The following is a 27,016-nucleotide window of genomic DNA, read 5'->3' as shown; positions in this document are numbered from 1 at the left end:
ACTTTCCCAGGGAGGCTGAGCAGTGTGATTCCCCTATAGTTGGAACACACCCTCCGGTCCCCCTTCTTAAAAAGAGGGACCACCACCCCGGTCTGCCATCCCAGAGGCACTGTCCCCGACTGCAACGCGATGTTGCACAGGCGTGTCAGCCAAGACAGCCCCACAACATCCAGAGACTTGAGGTACTCAGGGCGGATCTCATCCACCCCCGGTGCCTTGCCACCGAGGAGTTTCTTGACCACCTCTGTGACTTCAGCCCGGGTGATGGACGAGTCCACCTCTGAGCCCTCATCCTCTGCTTCCTCAATGGAAGACGTGACGTCGGGATTGAGGAGATCCTCGAAGTACTCCTTCCACCGCCCGACGACATCCCCAGTTGAGGTCAACAGCTGCCCACCTCTACTGTAAACAGCGTTGGTAGGGCACTGTTTCCCTCTCCTGAGGCGCCGGATGGTTTGCCAGAATCTCTTCGAGGTCTTCAACAAAGTCGATCATCGACCTGCGGCCTAGGGTGTCCTGGTGCCACGTGCACTGATGGACACCCTTATGCTTGAACATGGTGTTCGTTATGGACAAACTGTGACTAGCACAGAAGCTCGGGTTCAGATCAGGGGGGCCGTTCCTCCCAATTACGCCCCTCCAGGTGTCACTGTCGTTGCCCACGTGGGCGTTGACGTCCCCCAGTAGAACGATAGAGTCCCCAGTCGGAGCACTTTCCAGCACCCATCCCAGAGACTCCAAGTAGGTCGGGTACTCTGCACTGCGGTTCGGCCCGTAGGCACAAACAACAGTGTGAGACCTATCCCCAACCCGTAGGCGCAGGGAAACAACCCTCTCGTTCACCGGGGTAAACCCCAACACATGGCGGCAGAGCTGGGGAGCTATAAGCAAACCCACACCAGCCCGCAGCCTCTCACCATGGGCAACTCCAGAGTAGTGAAGAGTCCATCTTCTCTCAAGGAGTGTGGTTCCAGAGCCCAAGCCGTGCGTAGAGGTGATCCCGACTACCTCTAGTCGGAACCTGTCAACCTCACGCACGATCTCAGGCTCCACGTCCCTAGAGCTAGTTTCCGTGTCCAGGGATTGGGTTGTCGAGGCCCCCGCCTTCGACTGCCGCCCGATCCTCTCCGCACCGGCCCCTTATGATCCCTCCTGTGGGTGGTGAGCCCACGGGAGGGCGGCCCCATGTCGCTCGTTCGGGCTGGGCCCGGCTGGGCCCCATGGGGAAAGGCCGGCCACCAGGTGCTCGCGAACGAGCCCCAACCCCGGGCCTGGCTCCAGGGTGGGGCCCCGGCTGCGCCATGCAGGGCGACGTCATCATGTGCCATGTTGAACCAATTATTACATCAGAAATTTCCGATTATCAAGTTCTGACTACATGAAACAATTAGGGGAATCCATTTTCGTTACTGGCTGAAAGTATACAAAAGCATTTATATAAAATCTCTGGGCCCCGGTTTCTCAGTAACAAACTAAGCCCTACAAATGTTACAATACATAATTTTTTCAATGGAGATGTAATGTGAGTTTACCGAAACCCTAAAGAAATGTTAAGTGGGTTGTTAGAGGATGTCAACATAGAACTGACGCTGTCAGATAAGCTTTTGCTACTTTAATCTTATAAATTGCAATTATTCACTGATCACCTGTCAGCCCTTAAGAGAAATAATATCTCTTATTGCTGCACATTTTGAGGCAGCTTAGTATGCCTAATTCTTAATGTTTCTAACAATCATGAACAAATGAATTGCAGTGGTATTTGAAATTAGTCATCATTTAACTGGGCCTATCTTCCATATCCAACTGAAGCAGACCTTATAATCAACTGGCAGGTTGAGATGTTTGCACTACATTGTCATCTTTTTTTGCTCCAATATTACCCAGTCTTTTATCATGTCCAATTTCAAAATCAAGAACAGATGGACATCTTGTGAAGTCCATATGCTTCTAATCATATGCTTCAAAGTATTTTTCGAAAATAATACACCAGAGAAGGGTGTATTAGATGCCAACAACCATCATGGAGCTTGCCATTGCCCAACCTGCCACAAGGAGTTTAGAGCATGACATGGCAAGGCAGCCCATTCTGATATCCACCTCATCAAACTATGACAGTGCTGAACCAATTTGCACTGCCCCTGTATCTGGCATCTTCAAATGCTTTACATTTTTTGTAATAGTAATATCTAAATTATTTGTTCTGATGTTTCTTGCTAGTTAAAAGGTTTTTGGAAACTGGACCCTGGATTGAGTCTTGAAGTGGATTTTAAGATTTTCCCTTAAGTAATAGAACATGACTATTGAATTCTGGTCCTGGGAGACCAAAAGTTCAGATTCTTGTTTCTAGCAGGTAGTTAACACTCAACAGGTGTACCAGGTTTCATTTAGTTATTTATTAGGATGAAAAACAGTAGTCGTTCAGGCCTCCAATACCACAGTTCAATAGTGCTGCACTAAAACTTTACACACCACTTCTTTAAAAGAAAAGCAGATTTTCAAAAACAAGAAAAACAAAACTGAAGTAAAACACAGCCTCACAGAATTCTGGTGCACTTTTTATTGGTTCAGAGACTAGAAATGTGCTGTGTCCAAAAATTTGTAGGGCACTTTTTCCTTTTTGTACCATCCAAATGTACACTGGCCATCTTAATTACAGACACACAGACTAAAAAAAGAAAAGTAAAAAAACTTTCAAACAAGAATCACTTTTAAAGTTTAACAAAACAATAAATATGGAGCTCTCTTCTCTTTAGAGAGACACATAGAGATAAATATTTTTTAAATAAAAATATGACTTCAGTGCATTTTCTTTGCAAAGCTCTCAGTTGTTCCTTCAATATAGCTATGTATCAAAATATGATATATATCTCATATCATATTTTAAAATACCCTGACATCAAAGCATTGGCCTTAAGGATACAAACAAATATTATGCAAAATAGGAACCACCTCCATGGAAACACAAAAAGTATATCAAAACTTCACAGCCTTTTATCTTTGTCTACATCTCAAGACACAAACTTGGAGAAAAAAGGCACAAGTAACTACAGTTTGAGTAATACTGGACAAAGGGACAAAATAAAATTAGAATTATTGTTCATTAAAGATTTTGGTCATTTACAAATTCATATTACATGTATATTCAAACAGATATTAAGATAACAGTATGAACAGTGATAAAGAAGAGTTTGTGAGATTTACAGAAATAATATTGTCAAGTGCATTTTATAACAAACCTGAATATTGCAGAAAACAAATATTTAAGTTAACAATTGTATTGAAAACTGTATCAAAACTAATCAATACAAAACCCCAAAAAAAGAGTAACAACAAAAAGTGTAAAGAATGCCTGACGAATCAAAGTGGGGAGACTATTAAGTGCTCTGGTCTGGATTGGCTGAGTCTCCGCTTTTGGCTCCTCCTTCCACCAATTCTGAATCATTGGATCTGGACTGTGGCCCTGATGGCTCCTCCCTCTCAGATATCTGTCCAATTCTGGCTGTGGGAGAGGGGCCCGGCTGACAAGGTGGCAGTCCTGTGGGTCGTTCTATGCTCTCTGCTTCAGACTTGTGTGAGTGGGAGGAACTGTGTAAGCTGCCATATTGCTCTGCGTCTGTTGGCGCTGGCTCTGCATTACCCTTCTGCAAGGGTGAGGGTTCGGATCTTATGGGTGGAGTCACACTGGGAATGCACAGCACTGATTGGCTGGCTACTCTTTCCTGGTAGTCAGACCGGTGGGGCACAGGAGTTCTAAGCCCTTGATGTTTCAGGGTCTCGTCCCAGGGTGGTTCCCTGCAGGTCTGGCCCAGTGGTAGAAGCCCCTCTATTGGGAAAGAGGAGAAGGGGGGTGAGGTGGGGGTGGTGGGATGGGACAGGGGGCGAGCCTGCACCATTTGAATGCCCCCGATGGGGATCATAAGGTAGGGCACCCTGGCCTGCTGTGAATGCAGGGGCAGGTGGCTGAAGATACGGTCCTTGGACTGGGACTGGGCTGTGGAATGAGCTGGCCTGTCACTGAGGGAGAGGTGGAACGTTGGAGGGAACGACAGGCTGGGCTCTGGACTCATCAGCCATTGACTTGGTGTTCCTAATGTCTCCTGTAGGGGGAGCATGGACATCAGAATTACTCTCGACAGTCAATTAAAACACTGCACTCGTTTTCAGATTGCCTTTGGCAAAATTGGGCTTCCAATGCAGAATTGGAAAAACATGGGGAGAGGGCAAGCTAGATGCAACCACAAGCATCATTAAACACCATAGGCTCTCAGCCGTATGCTGGTAAAAAAACACAATGGGAAATTGACAAAATTCTGCAAATTTACAAAGTACTGTTAAACACTGCAGTCCTTATATTTAATTAACTCTACTATACTGAGTGAGTGGTAGCTTAATCCATAAAAGGAAATTACTAGACAATGTATAGTTTCAGAATATTCAGTATGTGGTGGCATGGCTAGTTTACTGTGTGTTTATGCACATTGAATTGGACTGTGTCAGTGTATTACATCTATTACGTCAAATTATCTAACTGTTCTGAAAGAAGAGCTTTGACTTAATAACAGGAAAAAACAGAGCACAAACTGAATCGGAAATATAACATGACATTGAACCCACTTGTCTGTGATCACTGGTTATCGTGCTGTAGCTGTCCCCGGGCATACAAACGGGTGAGCAGCGGGGTCTGTGCTGAACCCTCAGGGGTGAATGAGATGCCCGGACCTGCGACGCCTTTTGCCGGCTGGGAGACATTGTTTGGAGTGGGGAGAGAGGACGCATGGAGGACACTGGGGAGAGAGCTCTGATCGGGGAAGGTCCTCTTTCGGGGGAGGGGGAGAAGTGTCGGCTGGTGGTGGCCAGCTCCAGTCTCGGGGAAAAGCTTTGGATGGGAGAGCAGCTCTCACTGCTTGGGGAGAAGGAAGGCCTGGGGGAGGGGTCCCAGCCCTGACGGGAGAACAGCACCCTCCTGCTTCCCGGAGAGCCAGCATGTCCACTGGCCCACCGTCTCAAGGAGGGAGAAGGTTCCTGGCTAGGGCAAGGGCTGGAACTGTGACCAAGTTGGGGTTCTAGGTTGGAGAAATCAGAGGTGGTCTGCCGGGGTACACTGCTGGAGCGCTCCCCAGTGGATGGACGGGTGTCGGAGGAGCAGGAGGAAGGCGGCTCATCGTAGGACGAGGACCCTTCCTCTTCCTCGTCGTAGTCATCGTCCTCTGAATCCTCCACATCTGAAAACTGGTGCTCATCCTGGTCCTCAGAGCCACACACACGATCTTCACTACCCCCTGAGGACAAAAGAACAATATAACATTTAGCCTAATTCTCCAAATGTAAACACACACACTTTGAGTTTCAGTTCGCATTAGTTCTCCAGGTTGCATTTGAATTATTAACACACAAGTCTTTTTCAGTCATCAAAAAGCAAAGTGGTCCAATACAGAGTGAATCAGGGAGGTTATAGTGCTTGGTCTATATTTGTTCCAGATTAATGCAAGACATACAGTTGTGCTCAAAAGTTTGCATACCCTTGGAGAATTGGTAACATGTACCATTTGTAAAACTTGAGTAAGCAGGCAAAACACATTTTATTTCTTATGGGATTCATATTCAACTGTACGTTATAACAGATTGGCACAATCATGAAACAAAACATGGCAACAAAGACTGCATTCTCTTAGCATCAATGACAGCGTGCTTTTGTAATAGTTGTCTATGAGGTTCCGAATTCTTGTAGGTGGTGTAGCTGCCCATTCGTATTAGCAAAATGCCTCCTGGTCATGCAAAGTCTTTGGTCGTCTTGCACGAACCGCACATTTGAGATCTCCTAAAAAACTCATTGACTATTTATACAGTAATTGCAATTTAAAAATCCACAGGTGTGGGAAATTAACCTTTAATTACCATTTTAACCTGTGTGTGTCACCTTGTGTGTCTGTAACAAGGCCAAACATTCAAGGGTATGTAAACTTTTAATTGGGACATTTGGGTGATTTCTGTTATCCTTATGATTTAAAAAAGAGCCATACAACTATGTTATGATAAATGGCTTCATATGATCATTACTCTTCAATAAAATAAAGGTTTTTTTTGCATGATCAGTCATATTTTCTAAATCAATGCCAAAATGTCACAATTTTTGCCAGGATTTGCAAGCACAACAGTAAGCCACAGACAATGTCGCTGGCCAGAGTTAAGTCTTGCTGGACATACAAATACTAATTAATACACACAAACACACAGGCAATAGGCAGAAGGACCAGGACAACGTGACTTCACAATCCAACACAACATTCTATAGACCAGATATTATAAATAACAAGCAAACTCATCCAGCTGGTTCCCTTCATAAAGTAAAATGGCGGGATTTTGAATGTGGTGTCCTTGGCTCAGTGTTGAGTGCAGTCTGCTACCGGGAAAGAGAGAGAGAAAGGCATGGGTGGCATTGAGCCTGCACAGAGCGGAGTCTGATGTGAGCGTCTAGAATGCTGCTCTTTATGGGCCAGGACTGCAGATGTCAAAATACATACTATATAGTACAACACTGTGCATAGCTCTGCACCAGAAACACTGACTCTATGGAGTGAACTCTATGGAGTGAACTGGATAAAAAATTTTTGCATGACCGAAAGATGGGAAAGGCAACATATTGTGTTCCACATGGCTGTAATACTGTATAGTTATAGTTGGTGGAGCATGTGGCTGATCTACATGGTCAAATGTATTTGTAATTCTGTAGACACCTTTCGGATTAAGTGCCTTCCTCAAGGGTACAACAGATTTTGACCTTGTCACTCTGGGATTTAAACCAGCTATGGTTACTGGCCCAATGATCTGGAAGTTTAGAAAACTAACAAACATACTTTCATGAGCAAAGTGCTTTGCATTGAAAAAAAAACAGATTTTTCACCTTGTCTTCTTAGGGATTCAAATCAACTCCTCGGAATGAGTGGAGTTTGATTTGCTGGAGTCAAATTTACCATAAAGTGCCACTAAAAATATCTAATAGGTTATAGTTTTGGGTTATAGAATAATGATGAGCGGTATAGGTTATTACACAAAAACAAAAGGTAATTACAAAACATCCTGTAGGATGTTTTTCCAAGTGTGTAATTACATATTATATTTGTTTTGGTAATAATACAATGCCTTGTTATACATGTAAATAAGGTGGTGTAGATGGGCAACACCACCTCCTCCTCATTGACTCTCAGTACTGGTTCCCCCCAGGGCTGTGTGCTGAGCCCGCTCTTGTACTCTCTCTTCACCCACGACTGCCTGGCAACACACGTCTCCAACACCATCGTTAAGTTTGCTGATGACACAATCATCATAGGCCTGATCTCTGATAACGACGAGTCAGCCTATAGAGACGAGCTAAGATCACTGACTTTGTGGTGTCAGGATAACAACCTTCAGCTCAATATCAGCAAAACGAAGTAAATTATTGTTGACCACAGGAAGCAGCGGTGGGGAGACCCCATACACATCAATGGGTCTGCAGTAGAGAGTTCACAACATCAGGTTCCTTGGGGTCAACATCAGTGATGACTTGAACTGGTCTCATCACTCCAACGTCGTGGTGAAGGAGGCCAGGAAACAGCTCTTCTTCCTACGTCGATTAAGGAGATTTGGCATGGATTCTAGGATACTCTCTAACTTCTATGGCAACTTCTATGGCAGCTGCACCGCCTTGAACTTGTTATCCTCAGCAAATGTAAAGCACTTTAGAGGGTGATTAAAACAGTAGATCGCATCACAAGGTCTGACCTGCCATCCCTGCAGGATCTCTACACAGAGAGGTGTAGGAGGAGGAGCAAACGGATCATCCCAGCCACCCATGCCATGGACTGTTTACCAAGCTGCGGTCAGGCAGAAGGTACAGGAGTATTAAGTCCAAAACAAACAGGCTACGGGACAGCTTCTTTCCAAGGCTGTAAGGATGCTCAACTCGGGAACCCCTCTTCCCTTCCATCCATAGCCCCATGCACACCTGTGTTATTATTAATTGACTGTTTCTTCTTATTTTAAAATGATAATTACTGTTACTTTTTAACTTTTAACCGCACTGTCGGGAGTAGAAAACCCAAGCATTTCAATGCCATAGCTTGATACTGCAAATGACAAATAAACACTTTGAATCTTCAAAATAAAACATTTTGGAATTACACTTTTACATTTGGGTCGGTTGCATATAATAATAACTAGACCAAAGATATAGACTTTGTAAAAACCCAAGTCTAGAATGTAAAAACCCAAGTCTAAATCTGATGATGTATTAATGTTACTGTCATCAGCATCATCTACCGCTTATCCAGGGCCGGGTCGCGGGGGCAGCAGTCTAAGCAGGGATGCCCAGACCTCCCTCTCCCCAGACACTTCCTCCAGCTCTTCCGGGGGGACACAGAGGCGTTCCCAGGCCAACCGGGAGACATAGTCCCTCCAGCGTGTCCTAGGTCTTCCCCGGGGTCTCCTCCCGGTGGGACGGGACCGGAACACCTTCCCAGGAAGGTGTTCCGGAGGCATCCGAAACAGATGCCCAAGCCACCTCAGCTGACCCCTCTCGATGTGGAGGAGCAGCGGCTCTACTCTGAGCTCCTCCCGGGTGACTGAGCTTCTCACCCTATCTCTAAGAGATCGCCCAGCCACCCTGCGGAGAAAGCTCATTTCGGCCGCCTGTATCCGGGATCTTGTCATTTCGGTCATGACCCAAAGCTCATGACCATATGTGAGAGTAGGAACGTAGATTGACCGGTAAATCGAGAGCTTCGCCTTGCGGCTCAGCTCTTTCTTCACCACGACAGACCGATACATCGACCGCATTACTGCAGAAGCTGCACCGATCCGTCGGTCAATCTCCCGTTCCATCCTTCCCTCACTCGTGAACAAGACCCCTAGATACTTAAACTCCTCCACTTGAGGCAGGTACTCTCCACCAACCTGAAGTGGGCAAGCCACCCTTTTCCGACTGAGGACCATGGCCTCGGATTTGGAGGTAATGATTTTCATCCCCACTGCTTCACACTCGGCTGCAAACCGTCCAAGTGCATGCTGAAGGTCCTGGCTTGAAGAGGCCAACACGACAACATCATCCGCAAAGAGCAGAGACGAAATTGTGTGGTCCCCAAACCTGACACCCTCTGGCCCCTGGCTGCGCTTAGAAATTCTGTCCATAAAAATTCTGTCGCCGGTTCTGTTCGTAATGTTACTGTGTATATTTAATAATAAAGTAGGAAATCATTTAGTAGTTGATACGGGTAGCTTCTGAACATCCATGTTGTTGGGTAAAACCCAACAATATGTCTTTAACCCAAAGAAGTGGAATAAGCTGCAAAAGCTCAGGAATGCCTTGTGCACTTGAACAAATTAAGAGCACTGGAAAAGTGTTTTCGTGTGAGATATGGTCATGTGTTTGTTTTGCTGGGCTGTTTTTGTGAAACAGTTTTTAAAACTGCTATATATATTTTAATTCATTATACATTTAATTTATTATATGTACACATTCCCAGTCAAAAGTTTGAATACACCTCACTTAATTAAGCATTTTACAAGTGCAGTCCCCAAAACCATCAAACTGGCACTGAAGACCGCCACAGGAAAGGAAGACCCAATCTCTGCTGCAGATAACAAGTTCATTAGAATTACCAGCCTCAGAAATCTGCTATTAACTGTACATCAGATTGCACCCTAAATAAATGCATCACAGAGTTCAAGTAACAGACATCTCAACATTGATCACCAATAAGAAGAAATTTGCTTGGGCCAAGAAACACGAGAAATTGACATTAAATTGGTGGAAATCAGTCCTTTGGTCTGAAGAGTAAAAATGTGAGATTTTTTGTTCCAACTGCCGTGTCTTTGAGAGATGGGTGAATGGATGATCTCCACATGTGTGGTTCCCACTGTGAAGCAGGGATGCAATGTGATCGTGTGGGGGTACTTTGCTGGTCACACTGTCAGTGATTATTTAAAATTCAAGGCACACTCAACTGACACAGCCACCAGAGCATCCTGCAGCGATACGCCATCCCATCTGGTTTGCGCTTATTGGGACTGTGATATGTTTTTCAACAGGACAATGACCCAAAACACACCTTTAGGCTGTGTAACGGCTATTTGTCCAAGAAGGGGAGTGATAGACCTGGTCTATCACTCCATCATAAGACCTGGTCTCCACAAGCACTTTACCTCAACCCAATTTTGATGGTTTGGGATGAGTCGAACTGCAGAATGAAGGAAAAGCAGCCAAAAAGTGCTCACCAAATGTAGGAACTCGTTCATGACTGCTGGAAAAGCATTCCAGGTGACTATCTCATGGAGTTGGTTGACAGAATACCAAGAGTGTGCAAGCCTGTCAGCAAAGGGTGGCTACTAATTTATATTATTGTATTTATATTAAATAGTGAAAAGAAAGAAATACTCTGAATTAGTAGGTGAGTCCAAATTTGTGTCTGGTGCTGTAATTGAAAAAAGAATGTGTTGTTAATTGAATATCAGTCTAAATCAAGGTATTTTTAAAAGTACAGATATCAGTATCAACATTGTGTAATAACAAATTAATACCTTGTTGTTTAGATCCACTTATATTTTTTGTTGGCTCTAATAAAATGTGTAAGAAAAATGTAACGTTTTGTTTGCTGATTGTTAAAGGGAAATTTCACAGTAATGTCAACTTGAACTTGAAAACCTAATTCCAATAAATAACTTGAAATACATTAATTTTGCACCTTTGCACCATTTCTTGGTTCTGAGATGTAAACTGAAACTGGTTCATTGGGTCTATTCCATGATGACAATGCCCCCATCCACAAGGCACAAAGGGTCACTGAATGGTATAAAACATATATGAATAATATGCTATGGCCTTCGCAGTCACCAGATCTAAACTCATTTGAATACCTATGGAAGACTTTGGACTGATGTGTTAGACAGCGATCTCCACCACCATCATCAAAACACAAAATGAGGGACTATTTTTTGGAAGAATGGTGTTCCATCCCTCCAGTAAAGTTCCAGAGACTATCTATGGCAAGGTGTGTTGAAGCTGTTCTGGTAGCTGGTGGCCCAACACCTTACTGAAACACGTAATGTTTTTTCCTTTAATTTGTCACCAGTCTATAAGTATTATGAGGAAATGTGTTTAATAAATAAAACACAGTTTATAAATCCTTCATAAACACATGCTTTTGCACAATGTCACATCACAATGGAGAATGAAATCCAACACTACTGTTGTTTGCTCCTTGGGGTTTAAGGCCGGGTGTCTCTGTAAAGCACTTTGTGATAACTGCTGTTGTAAAAAGGGCTTCATAAATACATTTGATTGATTGATTGATTGAATGTCACATTAGTAATGGTGGAATTTTCTCTAAATATGAATACCAAAATGTTGTACGCAGCCAAGCCTTCCTTTGAAAGTGGCTATTCATATTTCACCCTAAGAATACAGATCTGTAAACAATTAAGACAATTAAAACCACTGCAAAATTATCAGTTTCTCTGGTTTTACTATTCATAGGTATGTGTTTGAGTAAAATGAACAGTTTTGTTTTTTTCTATAAACTACTGAAAACATTACTCCCAAATTCCAAATAAAAATATTATCATTTAGAGTATTTATTTGTAGAAATTAACAACTGGTCAAAATAACCAAAAAAATATGCATTGTTTTTAGACCTCAAATGATGCAAAGAAACAAATTCATATTCATTTTTCAACAACATAATACTACTATTTTAACTAAGGAAGAGTTCAGAAACCAATATTTTGGGGAATAACACTGTCAGTAGTTAAGGTAGGATATAATGTGTCAGAATGGTGATTTACTTCCATATTGATGTAACAGGTGGGCGGGACATCCGGTTTGTAGGGTGGGACTTCCTGTATGACGTATGTTTGGGTGGGACTTCCTGTATGACGTGTGTACGGGCGGGACTTCAGGAATAACGTACGCATGTCCGGCGATTTATGATTACATTGATGTGTCCGTGTTTGATGTTTTACAACGTCTGATGAGCAAAACAGACTGGTGTTATAACAGGTGGTTGTGTTTGATGATAAACAAATGGCCCTTAGGCTTCCGGAATGTTAATTAACAAATGGGCCAATAAATAAGTGTTGTGTCTGCGGTAAGTTGTTTGGTGTTCAACAAAAGGGTGCCAGGGTTCCACTGCCATGTGGTACAACAGATGTAAACTTCCATGTTTACAATGTGCATGTAACATGGTGTTTTACCACAAGCACAGAGTTACACCTGAGACATGCTTTTTGTGTAAGATATAAAGAAGGGGGGTAGGGACTTACGATTTGGAGAGTTTCAGCCCACTTTTCATTTTAACAGGAGATGGGCCTCAAGATGATATCTGCCCTGTAGTAATGGCCCCTTAATAACCACTATTACAAACTGTAGTATATGCAGGTCAAAAATCATCCTGTGTTTCATGGTTTGTAGTCCAACACATGAGCAATGCTATTATTTTGAAGGAATAGTCATGGCCAGGGCCAACCACACATTACGCAAAGGTGGATTGTGTCGCGGTTTGGGTTTTAAAATATTGTTATAAATAAAAACATGGATTTAGGCACATGTGTATGTATGAGCAATGCTGAGTTTTGTAATAAAAATGGTTGTTTTAAGTAAGCATTCACTTTTAAGTTGCATTATACTGCAAAACGTTACAAAGTTACCCACCAGGTAGCATATAAATTTGCATGAACAACAGCGAATCGTTGACAGGTCAGGATATGTTATTTCAGGTAATTAAAACATTCGTAAAAGCGTCTTTTGAAATTGTACAACGGGGATCAACGCGAGATTGTTTTCCACACATTGGTAGAAATGTTTAATAATAGGCAACGTTGGTTACAAAAAAAAATACTGTAGTATCTGCATTCTCGTAATGACCAACTCTTGAAATCTGATTTTTGATTGCCGTATTACGGTCTTGTGTTTGTTAAATGTTTAACAGATTAATGGCAATATGGTGACAATCGCGGGCGTTTATATATAAGCAGATTAGTTTATCGTTAATATATAAAATTATATGACGTGATGTCACGGCTGAGCCGTGAAAACTAACAAGAATGGCGGTTCTAGCAGACAGGATGTATCAATATATTTGGTTGTCAAACGGCAACAATAATCAGAACTAAATAGTTACATTTTATCCAGATTTTTTATCATTGCAGCCTGTATAGTTCTAACCATAGACTGTATATAAAATGGATGACGCCCTTTCGCTCTTTTCCATTGGTGAAAAATGAAGCCGCCAGTGTCCCGATACGGCGCTGACATCTTGGACTTGCGTCTGCGCAGATAGCGATCTTGGGACCAGTTCTGCGCAGTAGTTATGCGCAGTAGCGAGCAGGAAGTAAAGCCGTAAAGCCGTAAAGCCGCGAAATCAATGGCCCCACCCCTGTGCCCCGCCCTCACTCTTTTGTATAGGCCTAATACAAAAATAATTGGTAACTTCTAGCTAACGATCACCTGCTAGCTATTAACGAGGCTTGTTGTCTTTTAGCTAACGTTAGCTAGCCCATTACATTTATTTACTAATTAAATAGCTTATAAATTTAACTTACCGAAAAAAATTCAAAGATCGATTTGAAATGCCAGATCGGTTAGCACAATCTACTGCAGAACAACCCATTATGTCCGTGTGAAATTATATCAATTATAGAAATTTAGAGATTAAATTTAAAGCTCCAATCTCCTTAGTCCTCCGAAGATCGCGAAAAAAGCCTTTTGGCACTTCAGTGGCTCCTCGGCTCAGATAGCTGTCAATCATGACATCACACCACCGTTTTTAGAGCATTAAATAACTAACTAAAAACCAACTTGTTTTAAAAACAAACTCTTGAATTTACATTCGCGTGATACAAACTACAGTAAATGACAGAAACCAGCTTCGGAAAAAAGATAATTGAAGGGTAATTTAATTGTTTAGTTGGTCTCGCGTCCCATTGAATAACATGGGGAGGGCGGGGTTTATGACCTATACTGGGACCACTCACCAGGGGGCGATCGAGACGTTTTGGCTTCACTTTTCAGGGCTAGTGCGGCACGATTGGTTCTAACACAATTCGAATCTAACGTGAAGTACGATGACATGTAACCAATGACAAAGTTAAGAGGCGTGACTTGCTGGAGGCGCCCCGGCTGCGATGTAAAGACAGTAATTAAACCTGCAACATCCACAGAAGTCAGCTGTTGTTTCAAGCGCAAGTACAAGTACAAGTTATTTTATTTGAAGTAATTTATTTGAATTGTGCTGCAATTACAAACGCTAACAAACAAGACATTTGAACTTTTTAAGAATGTGTAAATCAATTTTACGATTGCGCAATCCATGCATTTTTAGCTGTCTTTCATATTGCCTGTTTAAATCTCCAGTTTAGGTTGAGCGGAATTAAACACCAGCCGTGTTTGGTAAACACATTTTTGGGCCTTAAAATCTTGGTAAGTAGACTTTTGACATTATTGTTAATCAGCTTTAATTACCTGTATACGCTTGTTAATCCTATTTATATTTAGACCAAGTGAACAGCATCTGTGTCAGTTGGACTGAGCGGTTGTGATCTTACAAAACCTGAGCAGATACTTTTTGTGTATTTGTGTAATATTTACCCTAAGGTTGTTCTAAAGTGTTATTAACAATTGACTATGCATACAGCTGAACCTTGGTACAACATTCTTTATTCCAACAGATTGAGGACAGCCCGGTGATGATACAGAGTACGGACACCCTACCTTGTGGCTGCACAGCATGAGGGGATTTTTGTTTCATTGTTTTCTTTCATGCTTGAAAGCGGAAGGTAATACCATCAACCCATCAAAAACTGCGCTGTATGTAAATGTATGCTTGAGTTAGAATATTTTAACCTGAATAGTGTATCATTGTTTACACGTTAAGGTAGAGAAATGGCGAAAGATAATGCTAACAACAGACCAGACACGGAACAGCCAACAACCTCTACACATAATCAATCGATCACACCCCAAAATACAAATGAACCAAACATTACTTTGTTACACAGCGATGCACACAATAATCCTCAAATACAAGGCTTGTTAACCGAGCTTAGTAGCCCCCATTTTTCACATGATCTAGTTGACTCTCCTTTGAGCTCTCTGATGCAAACTCAATGCAGTGATGGCGATGTTAGAGTTATACAACGTAATGCGTTTGACAATGTTGAATTACGACAGTTGATACATTTACAAAATACTGGTGAAGTTGGTGATTTTGGCACATTCTATGCAAATATTATGGCAGGCTTGGATACTTTGATTATTAGAGCTTCAGACTTTGTACACGGGCCTGGTGATCGTCTGCAGATTGAGATGATTGGTGAATCTCTGATAGACCCCGTACATATGACCATGAGAGCGGATGAATATAATGAACACACGTTTGGTAATTTACTTGAAAGTGTAATGCAGAGTAATGCCAAGATTATGATTGATGAATCACTAGAACTGGTGGTACAAATTGTCAAAAACCGTGAGGGTGGTGCCCTGCGACGTAAAGCTCAAACACTGTTGATAGAGCAAATGATCAATAAAAAAAGAAGGCATTTATATGTGGCTGTGAATAATGATTCTACATGTTTTTCTGTTTGTTTGATGGGTATGTTGAACCCGCAGTACACATATCCTGAGGCCCTGGTTAGTGGTTGTGAGTTACATAAGGGCTCTGGTTTAGCATTAGATGATTGTGTGGCATTCACAGATATTGTTCGGTTTGAATGAATGACAGGGTGTAAAATTGTTGTCTTTCACCGAACACGGGATGGTCACTTTACCAAGTTTCAAAACAGCAAGGACACCTGCCCTAGAACCGTCTTTATGTACTTACACGATAACCACTTCTATGGTATCATGAATCTGAAGGGTTTTCTGGGTGTGTCCTATGTCTGTGACTGGTGCTATACCGGTTTCAACACCCGTGGTGATCATGGTTGTAAACATAGCTGTAGTGTCTGTCTTCATGAAGATTGTCATACCCACACCCGTAACACAAAGCAGTGCCCTGACTGTAAACGGATATGTTATTCAGATTTTTGTTATAGCCAGCATGAACGCTTGAAGCACCACAAAAGTGTGGATCGTTGGGTTAGCAGGTGTGACCAGAACAAATATTGTGTCGATTGCGGCCATTATTACAATGTTGGTATTACCAACTATAAAGCACACAGGTGCATGGTTAACATGTGCCCCAATTGTAACGTGGATCTGACAGTTGAAATGAATCATCAGTGTTTTATAAAACCCTACATGCCCGAGGACTCCAGTGAGCGCTACATATTTTATGATTTCGAGACAATTGCCAATCCGGTGAATGGTGTACATACTGCAAATTTTGTGTGCGCGATAAGCTTTGATAACGAGACCTGAGATGGTTGTGTTGCTGCTTTTTTCCAAAAGTTTAGGCAACCGAAATATAATGACTACACATTTATAGCACACAACTCTAAAGGTTTCGATGGTTACATCTTGATGCAATACCTTGCTAACAATGGTATTGGCACGACACTTATTGCTAATGGTAGCAAGCTCATGATTTTTATAGACAGTCCATTCAATCAGAGATACATTGATAGTCATTGCTTCCTACCTATGAAGCTGTCGGCCTTGCCACGTGCTATGGGTTTTTTAGGATTCGAAAAAAGGCTACTTTCCTTACAAGTTTAACATCAAGGAGAATGAGAACCATCCTGGTCCGCATTCGGAACTGCATTACTATGGTGTGAATACCATGATGGCTAAAGAAAAAGATGAGTTTTTGCAATGGTATGCAACTGTTTCCGCAGACCCCTTTGTCATGCAGGATGAAATAAAGGCTTACTGCGTGAATGATGTGGTCATCTTGAGAGAGGGTTGTATGCGCTACAGATTCGAGTTCCTGGAGTGTGGTGGTGTTGACCCATTCCGGTCAATTACGATTGCTTCGGCTTGCATGAAAGTCTTTTGCAACAGATTCCTCACCAAGGACACCAAAGCATTGGTCCCCTCAGACAACTACAACCGTTGTCAGAAGACATTCTCAAACAGCTCAATCCAGTGGCTTGAATATGTGGCCTCCGATGAGAATTTATCAATACAACATGCCCTGAACAAGGGTGAAGTGAAAATCGGTGCCTACTACGTTGATGGATATGCAGAACGCGATGGGTTGAGCACGGTCTATACATTTCTATGTTGTTTCTGGCACGGTCACCCAAAGTGACATTGTTCGCAAAGACAAATCAGCCCAATTCCAGCCTTTCTGAGGCATCCCCTGATCATCACCGATCCTCCACCAAATTTCACAGTGGGTGCGAGACACTGTGGCTTGTAGGCCTCTCCAGGTCTCCGTCTAACCATTAGACGACCAGGTGTTGGGCAAAGCTGAAATATTTTCTTTTTGTAGGTCACTTGATGTCATCCTACGGTTGTTGAGTGACATCGAATTAGTTGACAGTCATCTCGGTCAGTGGACAGTCTTTTTCGCCCTCTGCCAGTCTGTAGCTTTGTTGTCCCCAATGTCTGTTGTTTGACCTTGTTCTTGTGAACCGCCGTCTTTGAAATGTTCAGGATGGAAGCAACCTGACACACACTGTATGTTATGTTTCATTAACATAAATTGGAACCACTTACAATTTTGTAATTTTGTGTCTACACTCTCTCTATAGTTCTACAAATAACTTATAATCTAAGATAAAAAATAATCTTTGTTAAGTAATTTCTAAGAGGCAATTTCTTTCAGATTTTTATCAAAAATGTCACATCCTGGAATTGCCCTAAATACTTTATAATGTAAAACTAACAAACCCGATTCCAAAAAAGTTGGGACACTGTACAAATTGTGACTAAAAAAGGAATGGAATAATTTACAAATCTCAAATTTATATTTAATTCACAATAGAATATAGATAACATATCGAATGTTGAATGTGAATGTGAATTTTCTAATGTCATGACAAATATTGGCTCATTTTGGATTTCATGAGAGCTACACATTCCAAAAAGGTTGGGACAGGTAGCAAAAAGAGGCTGGAAAAGTTAAATGTACAGATAAGGAACAGCTAGAGGACCAATTTGCAACTTATTATGTCAATTGGCAACATGATTGGGTATAAAAAGAGCCTCTCAGAGTGACAGTGTCTCTCAGAAATCAATATGGGCAGAGGATCACCAATTCCCCCAATGCTGCGGTGAAAAATAGTGGAGCAATATCAGAAAGAAGTTTCTCAGAGAAAATTGCAAAGAGTTTGAAGTTATCATCATCTACAGTGCATAATATCATCCAAAGATTCAGAGAATCTGGAACAATCTCTGTGCGTAAGGGTCAAGGCTGGAAAACCATACTGGATGCCCGTGATTTTCAGGCCCTCAGACGGCACTGCATCACATACAGGAATGATACTGTAATGGCAATCACAACATGGGCTCAGGAATACTTCCAGAAAACATTGTTGGTGAGCACAATCCACCGTGCCATTCGCCGTTGCCAGCTAAAACTATAGGTAAAAAAAGAAGTCGTATCTAAACAGGATCCAGAAGCGCGGGCGTTTTCTCTGGGCCAAGGATCATTTAAAATGGACTGTGGTAAAGTGGAAAAGTGTTCTGATGTCAGACAAATCAAAATGTGAAGTTCATTTTGGAAAACTGGGACGCCATGTCATCCGGACTAAAGAGGACAAGGACAACCCAAGTTGTTATCAGTGCTCAGTTCAGAAGCCTGCATCTCTGATGGTATGGGGTTGCTTGAGCGTGTGTGGCATGGGCAGCCTACACATCTGGAAAGGCACCATCAATGCTGACAGTTATATCCAAGTTCCAGAACAACATATGCTCCCATCCAGACATTGTCTCTTTCAGGGAAGACCTTGCTTTTCCAACATGACAATGCCAGACCACATACTGCATCAATTACAATGTCATGGCTGCATAGAAGAAGGATCCGGGTACTGAAATGGCCAGCCAGCAGTCCAAATCTTTCACCCATAGAAAACATTTGGCGCATCATGAAGAGGAAGGTGTGACAAAGAAGACCTAAGACAGTTGAAGAATGGGACAACATTCCTATTCGTAAACTTGAGCAAAATGTCTCCTCAGTCCTCAGACGTTTGCAGTTTGTTATAAAAAGAAGAGGGGATGCAGTGGTAAACATGGCCTTGTCCCAACTTTTTTGAGATGTGTTGATGCCATGAAATTTAAAATCAACTTATTTTTCCCTTAAAGTGATACCTTTTCTCAGTTTAAACATTTGATATGTGTATTCTGTTGTATTCTGAATAAAATATTGAAATTTAAAACTTCCACATCATTGCATTCTGTTTTTATTCTTTTTTGGAATCGGGTTTGTATTTTACTTATAAAGTTGGCTGTTACAAATTGTATGCATTTTGGGCTATTTGTGTTAATAAGTTTACATTTTTCACAAAATATAAATAGTATAATTACAAACTAGAATTGAAGATATTGGCCAGGGAACTCTCATGGGTTCATTAAAATCTAATGGTATCCTGGTCGTGCCATACTGACGGTGCTCTGGAGTCTCCCATCCGGGTTTGGATATCTGGCACCTGCAAGCTTATTCCTGCTTGTTTGCTGGGGAATGCTCTTTGCAACCTAATAAGAATGATGTCAGCAATATACCTATTTGTTGGTTCTGTGTGTATGAATGAAACCAGTAACATTTTGGTAACAGGCCCAAAGCTCTAACCACACAGCTAGCTATCGGTTTGAGGAGACATGCATACAACATATGTTGTATGCAGTTTCCTTCTATTTGGTACTGTACCTGCATCCTCAGGCTCGTCCAGTGAAGACACAGAGGTTCCCATTGACTGGCACTTCTTCCCATGAGCCTTGGACTTCATGTGCTTGGTGAGGTTCCCTAAAAATATGAGACAAGAACAGCCAGATAGTCAAGTAGAATTCAACTAGATAGTCAATGATAGCTTATTATCACAGAAACTGGTCAAACATACATAAAACATAGTGACCCTATTGCAGTGTAAAGGCACATCTTCATCCTCCAGTTTTTCATCCTCCTCACCTTTGGTTTTAAAGGCAAAGTTGCAATTCTTGCAGACATATGGCCGGACGTCTGTGTGTGTGCGGATGTGTTTCCTCAGCATACTGGGTTTCTTACAGCGGATGCCACACTCTCCACACACATACCTTCCTCGGCCACGACCACGCACATACAAATACTCCTCATTGGACTTGTAGCTGAGGGAAAAGAGGTATGAGAGTTAGCAAAAAAATGCCTGGCAGATAGGCAGGCAAGCAGGAGGCAAAAAACACAGTTATTATGCTGAGTTCAGGTGGCCTTGCCAACAACAACAGCAGCTAAAGAGTAGGATGCCTGTTTTAGCCAACATCCCTAAATAGACAATGCATACAATTCAAAATCTACATTTAGCCCTGTTCTATCAAAGCCTCCTTTATATGTTGTTTTTAACACTTCTGGAAATAAAATTTCTGGAACTGTGGAACCGCAGAAGTTAAACTCTTAATTTTGAATGTCTTCTCTGTAAATTTTACTGTCTTCGATAAGTTAAAATCAGCAACACCATACACCATGGTGTACATTATATTGAAATACATAATGTTTTATGTATCATTATGATTTCAGTAATCATATTTCTAGTAAGGCAAACAGAACCCCAAACACATGCTTACACAGCTAAGAAACCGAGAACCCAGGGTACTGTTCTGGTGCATTTGCTCAGTATACAGCCTGCACTGACACAGATTTCGTGGCACGGATAAAATGATCGGCCTAACATCTCGAGTGGAGCAAGACTGGAGTTGCACTTCACACATCTGCCGTTCAATCAGGGAGCACTCAATGTATTCCGGCAAAGAAGCTGAAAAATCATCCCCACACAATTTCACAATGGCCTCATGACTAATAGAGGAGAAAAATGTGGAGAGCAACTCTTTCTTTAACTTTTTGAACCAGTGGCTGTTCATTTTAAATGTGTGTTCTAAATCCTTACAATAAAGAACAGGCACACAGCTATTCATCCTTGTATGCAAAACAGGAAGACACTGATTAAAATATCGCTGGGGTATTAATTAACAGTCTGCTGCTGATGTTGGGCCCTTGAGCCTTAAATGGTCAACCTCATTGGTCGTGTAAATCAATCTGGCTATGAGTGTCTGCTTAATGACTAATATGTAAAGGACTCATCTGCTGGTCATGGTTGAGCTATGGAAAATCCAACAGAGCCACATGTTGAGTTTCAAACAACACAATATTGATAAACACACTGCAGGTTAACAGTGGAATGAGAGAATGACAAATCTGTCATACTGTATTTCCTTCCTCCATGGAAATGTGTGTGACTGGCAGCGTGAGCAGCAAAAATACGGCTGTGACTTCTCTAATTGTTAGCAAAGGAGTTTAAACCCAATGTTCCGCTGTCACAGGGGACACACACGGCTCCTTCAATTTCCAAAGGAAAGCATTGGTGAGGAAAAGACTGCCATGTTCCAGCATCTGTTTCTCCAGCTAAATAATGCTAATGTGCTCCAGAGAGCCCCCCAGGCAGTCACTCCTCCCTCATAGAGGTGCTTTAATTGGATCAGGATAAAAAACATACAAGTCATTAAAAACACAAACAGACTGGAGCCTGACGTGTATTTATAGAAGGTGGCGATGTGTTGCGTTGTTTTCCGTCTAGGGCACTGGTTGTTGACAACACAGGAGAGAGGTAGAATGAATGACACATTGTTTCTTCAGTGTTACATGCAGTGTGTGGGAGAACGATATAAAAATGCTAAGAGCTGCTAATAAATACAATGTGCAGTATATATATACTATATCTTCTGACAAAATAGTGTGTGTAGAATGTAGAATGAACCTGTTTTTGAGAGACAGAAGGAAGTCCAGAGTAACAGCAAGTGCAGAAAACAGACAGAAAGAGGAGAGGAAGGGAGAGCAGTGGGGTGGGCAAAAGATGAATGCTCATTTGAGTTAGCAATTGGGAGAGAAGGCAGTCACAGAAAGTGAGGTAGAGGTAGAGAAAAGGACAGGGGTGAACAAACGACAGGAGAAAGCTGCAGGGCGTTTGTGAGGTGGCACATTCTTTCCTAGACTAACATTGTGTAAGGCCAGTATATGTGGCTGCCAGTGATAAATACTGTTAATTAACACCATGCCTGTCTTATCTACTGCCAACCAGGGATGACTTCATCACCTAATCTCACACACAATAAACACTTGGGCCCGTAGAATACCATTCACGCAGATGTGTAAGAGAGACACACACACATACACAGACAAGCGACCTGTATACGAATGCACGCCGCTAGTGTTCCCCATCTGTCATTTATTCTAAAACCTGTCTGTCACAATTTTTTCTATCTATTTGTGTTTCTGTCTTTATCTCTTTTCGCACACGTCCTTGTCTGTCAGAAGGAAATGCTCAATGCTCACAGCTACCTTTCCCTCATCTTTTGTCTTTCCCTTTCAATTCCCTCTCAGACTCTTCCACTGTGGTGCTGTTGGCAGATGACTATCTGTTGGCTAAACTGCAGAAGCTTCCTAAGAAAATGCACCTTTGTACATAGAGCCAAGATCAGAGGCGTGAGTGCAGAGACAACAGTGGAAAAACTCTCACACACACAAACACACAGAACACAGAGGAGCAATTATCCGTGTTCAATATCCACACACAATTATTGCCTTCACTCCAGGGATTGTAGGTGGTGGACTTCGTATCCTACAGCAGCTAAACTTCAGTTGCTGAGTGTCATTGAGAGGAAGGCATTCAGACACTAATGAGGATCTCATGAAACAAATCTGGAAGGATGTTTTCTGTTTTTCTTGCTGCAGCATGCGCGCACACACACACACACACGCGCGCACACACACACACACACACACACTCCACCTCAAAACCACACTTTTGAACTGTGAAAGGCTCGACTGTTGTATAAGTCCCCGGGGGCTAGCTCACCTGTTTCTGTTATTCTGGAAAACTGAAGGAGAAACCATTCTCCACTTTTACTACTTTCCCCCCTCCCTAATATGCCATTTATATTGAGAAGCAGTATTATTGTGGCAGCCATGTAATACTTGACACTGCTTCTTAAACCCAATACATCTCGATGCCTTACCTGAAATAGTTCACCCACAAATAAATAACAGTAAAAAGTTATTACATATAGATTTTGTTGATGCCAAGTTGATCAAGACAAATCTTGAAACATTATTTAACGATGCAGTCTGACTTGTGAAAAACAAATATTTATTTTAAACTTCCCATTTTTAGCAGGAAGTGTTATACAGAAAGTCACCACACCCTTTCAAAATGTTCACCTTTTGTTGCCTTACAGCCTGAAATGAAAACTGAATTAATTTACACAGTAACCCACTATTTAAAAGTGAAAAAATAGATGATAAAAATTATGAATCGCACTCTTCAAGTCATTTCACACATTCTCAATGGGATTAAGCTTGGGGCTCTGAGTAGGATGTTCAAGCACATTCACCTTCTTGTCCTTTTCCACATTATAGTGACTTTAGCATTGTGGTTTGGGTCAGTGTCATGTTGAAATGTGCATCATTTTCACATTTTCAACTAGCAGAGGGCTGAGGGTCCTGCTCAAGAATCTGTAGGTATTTTGCAATGTCCATTTTCCCTTCTGTCCAGACAAGTGCTCCAGTCCCTGCTGAAGAGAAACAACCCTACAACAGGATGCTGCCATCGCTGTGTTTTACTATAGGCATGTTGTTCTTTGGGTGGAATGATGTGTTGGGTTTTCACCAGGCATATCATTTTGCATTCAGACCACAAAGTTCAATTTTGGTCACATGTGACTACAGCACCTTTTGACACTTGGCCTTGAAAGGGACGGCATGATCTATGCGAGGTCTGGGTGGTGCCATATGCCTTACACTTCTTGATAATAATATAACTCTGCTCCAAGAGTTGACTAAGCCTTTGAAATATTTTTATATCCACCACCTTTCCATATCTTTATCTTGTAGATCTTTCAAACTTTGGATTCTTTGCTTGAATTGTACTACTAATCAGTGGAGTCCTCTGATCAAACTGCTTTTATTAGGAACTAATTAAAGTCACTACAATTGATCACAGATGGAAGCTGATTAGCTTGATTTGTGATCTGGAAAGTAATTGGTTGTACCTCAGCAAGTTTGTAATTACAAATCTAAGGGGGGTGTTCACTTATCCAAAAAGGGTATTTAATTTTTTTTTCAGGCTGTACATTAATAAAAGGTGAACATTTTGAAAGCAGGTAGTGACTTTCTGTGCTCACGTAAAAAAAAAGGTAAGTACATCACCTGGAAAGTAGTCTTTTTTGTTACATATTTGTACAAATGGATATTTGAGCTAATTTCAACCACATTTACTGATAAAGGCAACCCAATTTAACATTTAACACAAATAATAACTTTCTCCTATGAAAATAAACAGAAATGAAATAACCTTGTGTGTAATAACACCCCTTTGCTAAAATCAGTTGCAAAAAATTCCATACGACCAAATTCAGGTCAAGAGCTAACCGAAAGATATGAATTGAAGTCTCTAAGAACCCCAGGGTAACATCAGGGTATCAACAGGCCTCTCTTGCCACAATCAATGTTGATGTGAATGAATCAGACTGTCAGAAAGAGACTGCACAAACCTGCCATCATTAAGTTAACCATGAATTCGAAATTGTACAAGAGAATTCTTGAGGAGAATGTGAAAATCTCACAAAAGGCTGAAGCTGAATCGAAGATGGATTTGACAACAAGGCAAGACAACCAAAGACACACAAGCAAAGCTACAACAGAATGGCTTAAGAAGAAGAAATAGTGTGTCATGGAATGAACGATACTAGGGCTTGGTGATAATTCAAATAATATTGTTATTAGTTTTTAAAATAATTCAAAAATGAAAATAACATTATTGTAGATATCACAATTTTGATTATTATGCTAATAATTTATTCACAGTAAGAAAGTATATTTTATTTGGGATATACTTATGCGGACTATATGTTTATACTCTGTAAATTGACTCACTACCATACCTTAAATTGACATGAAATAAGTTTTTAATACATTGTTTTTGCCCAATAGTGCCAGTTTTATAACTAGTGGCCAAAAATGCCAGAATGCATTGTTAAGTGAATTATATTTTTGGTTGTGAACTACATGTCAAAAAAATGTCAGTGGCTTGGTTGAAGAATCGTGCATACTTCATGACTAATATTTTGTGAAAGCCCTTTCTGCTAGGACTACAGCAGAAAGTATGTTTGGATAGGTCTCTATCAAACTAGCACACCTGGATTTTGCCATTTTATCCCACTCTCCTTTATTATAGTATGACTTCTAGTCTTTGAATGGGCCAATCTGTCAAAAGCTTTGGGAAGACAATTAAATCTCAATGAAAAAGCTGACTTTGGCCTGGCCAAGGACACTTCTGTCTGTTTTTTTGTGTGTTTTTTTTATTACCTCAGCAACAAAACACAGCCTATTGTAATTTATGGGATTACATTGATATTTCTTGTTGTTAACAAGGAAGTTCCACAAGGTTACATTTTGGGTTCTTTATTTTTTCTCTCTATCGACCCATTTGGAGTGGATGTCATGGTTACATCACTGAAGTTTGGTGGTGGGGGCACAGGAAAGATCCTCAGAATAAAGGAAAAAAATGCCTTGTTGTGCCACTGGATGTCAGAATAGGAATGCAAAAAAAGATGGCCTTCATTTTTATAGAATACTGTTGTAGAAGCCACCCTTGGAATCAAAATGCAGACATTTATGGTTGCAAGCCATTAAACAGACTGTCTGGACTGATGAAATCATCTGGAATGCTCGTCTCTGCAGTGCTCGTTTCATATCAGGCAAAGTTTTGTCCACTGTTTATCACACACAGGCAAAATCTATGACATAGTTCTAATAATAACAATGAATTAGTAACAGCAGCAACCACAAAGCGGACATTCTCAGTAGGCTATTTCACAATGGTAAACAAGATGGACCAATGTTAGCAACATTAGCTAGCGTGTCAGCAGAATTAGCATGCAAATAAACCAAACTGCTCATACTTAGACAGTTTAGCTTACATCACTCTGTATTTATGCAAGTATTTAATGAATGAATGGGATATATGGTAATATTATATGTGATATGACATTTTCTTTACAAAATTATTGAAGAAGGCGTACGGATGATCCATATTCCTATAAGTTGTAAAGAGGTTACTGTCACTTTCTGCCACCAGTTCGGATCCGCCCACAAAATACATCATCACAGTTTACTAACACAAAGAGTGTCTACACATAAGTTATATCTGTAACTATCTGAAAAGTATATGCTATTCCTTAGGTCAAAAAATCTACTTATGGGCCCCATTACTTCCCAGAAGAGTTCAAATATCTTGGGATTTGATTAGATGAAAATCTGTTTCTACAATTTGGTTTATTTTACAGAAACAAATCATGTTAATAGCATCTTTTTTGTTGTGGTATTACATTGCTGTAAACAAGAACTGGATCTCAGTTCATTTCTATGTATAAATAATTGTAAAATATCTTTGTTTATTAATTCATTCTGCAGTAAAAAAACATTTTCATATAGCACCAATTCATTGTTAGCTGATCAGATATAATAAACTCCTCACACCCTTACAGTGCTCCATAGAATTGATCTTACCCGCCCTCGAAGATACGGACACGGGAAGGCTCACTCTGTTTGGAGGAGGGCCCTTGCTCCTCTTTCTTCCCCTTCTTCTTGTCCTTCACAGGCTGCTGTGGTGGCTCCTTCACTTCGACGGGGGTGCTGGGTGGGGTAGCATGTATCTACACTCAAAGACAGACACAGACAAAATCACCAACGTACCCTAATATATCTTAATTTGCAGTGATGATATAGTACAGTGTATTGTCTAGTTATTCCCAGTGGTGGAATTGTGGGATATGCATTATTAAAATAATTCATAAATAAAACAAGGTGTAAATAAGTTATTTTGGTATATTTTTGAGCTAACTGGCTTCTGCTGTATTCTTGTA

General features: G+C 41.3%; 1 protein-coding gene across 5 annotated transcripts in view; it reads right to left on the bottom strand.

Annotated features, from left to right (window-relative positions):
* Window positions 1-2,379: 2,379 nt before the first annotated feature.
* Window positions 2,380-27,016, bottom strand: part of LOC105007201 (transcription factor HIVEP3) — a 157,099-nt gene continuing 132,462 nt past the window's right edge. For all 5 annotated transcript variants that reach the window (XM_013132831.3, XM_013132833.3, XM_013132832.3 and 2 more), the window contains 5 exons: window positions 26,661-26,806; window positions 20,037-20,212; window positions 19,779-19,874; window positions 4,615-5,279; window positions 2,380-4,097 (listed from right to left, as the gene is read on the bottom strand). In XM_013132831.3, coding sequence (XP_012988285.2) covers window positions 3,375-4,097; window positions 4,615-5,279; window positions 19,779-19,874; window positions 20,037-20,212; window positions 26,661-26,806 — 1,806 coding nt within the window. In that variant the 3' untranslated portion in view covers window positions 2,380-3,374. The remainder of the gene's footprint in view (window positions 4,098-4,614; window positions 5,280-19,778; window positions 19,875-20,036; window positions 20,213-26,660; window positions 26,807-27,016) is intronic.

This window comes from Esox lucius, chromosome 20 (assembly GCF_011004845.1).
Source record: "Esox lucius isolate fEsoLuc1 chromosome 20, fEsoLuc1.pri, whole genome shotgun sequence".
NCBI classification, from domain to species: domain Eukaryota; kingdom Metazoa; phylum Chordata; class Actinopteri; order Esociformes; family Esocidae; genus Esox; species Esox lucius.
This window is presented reverse-complemented; position numbering and strand designations above follow the sequence as displayed.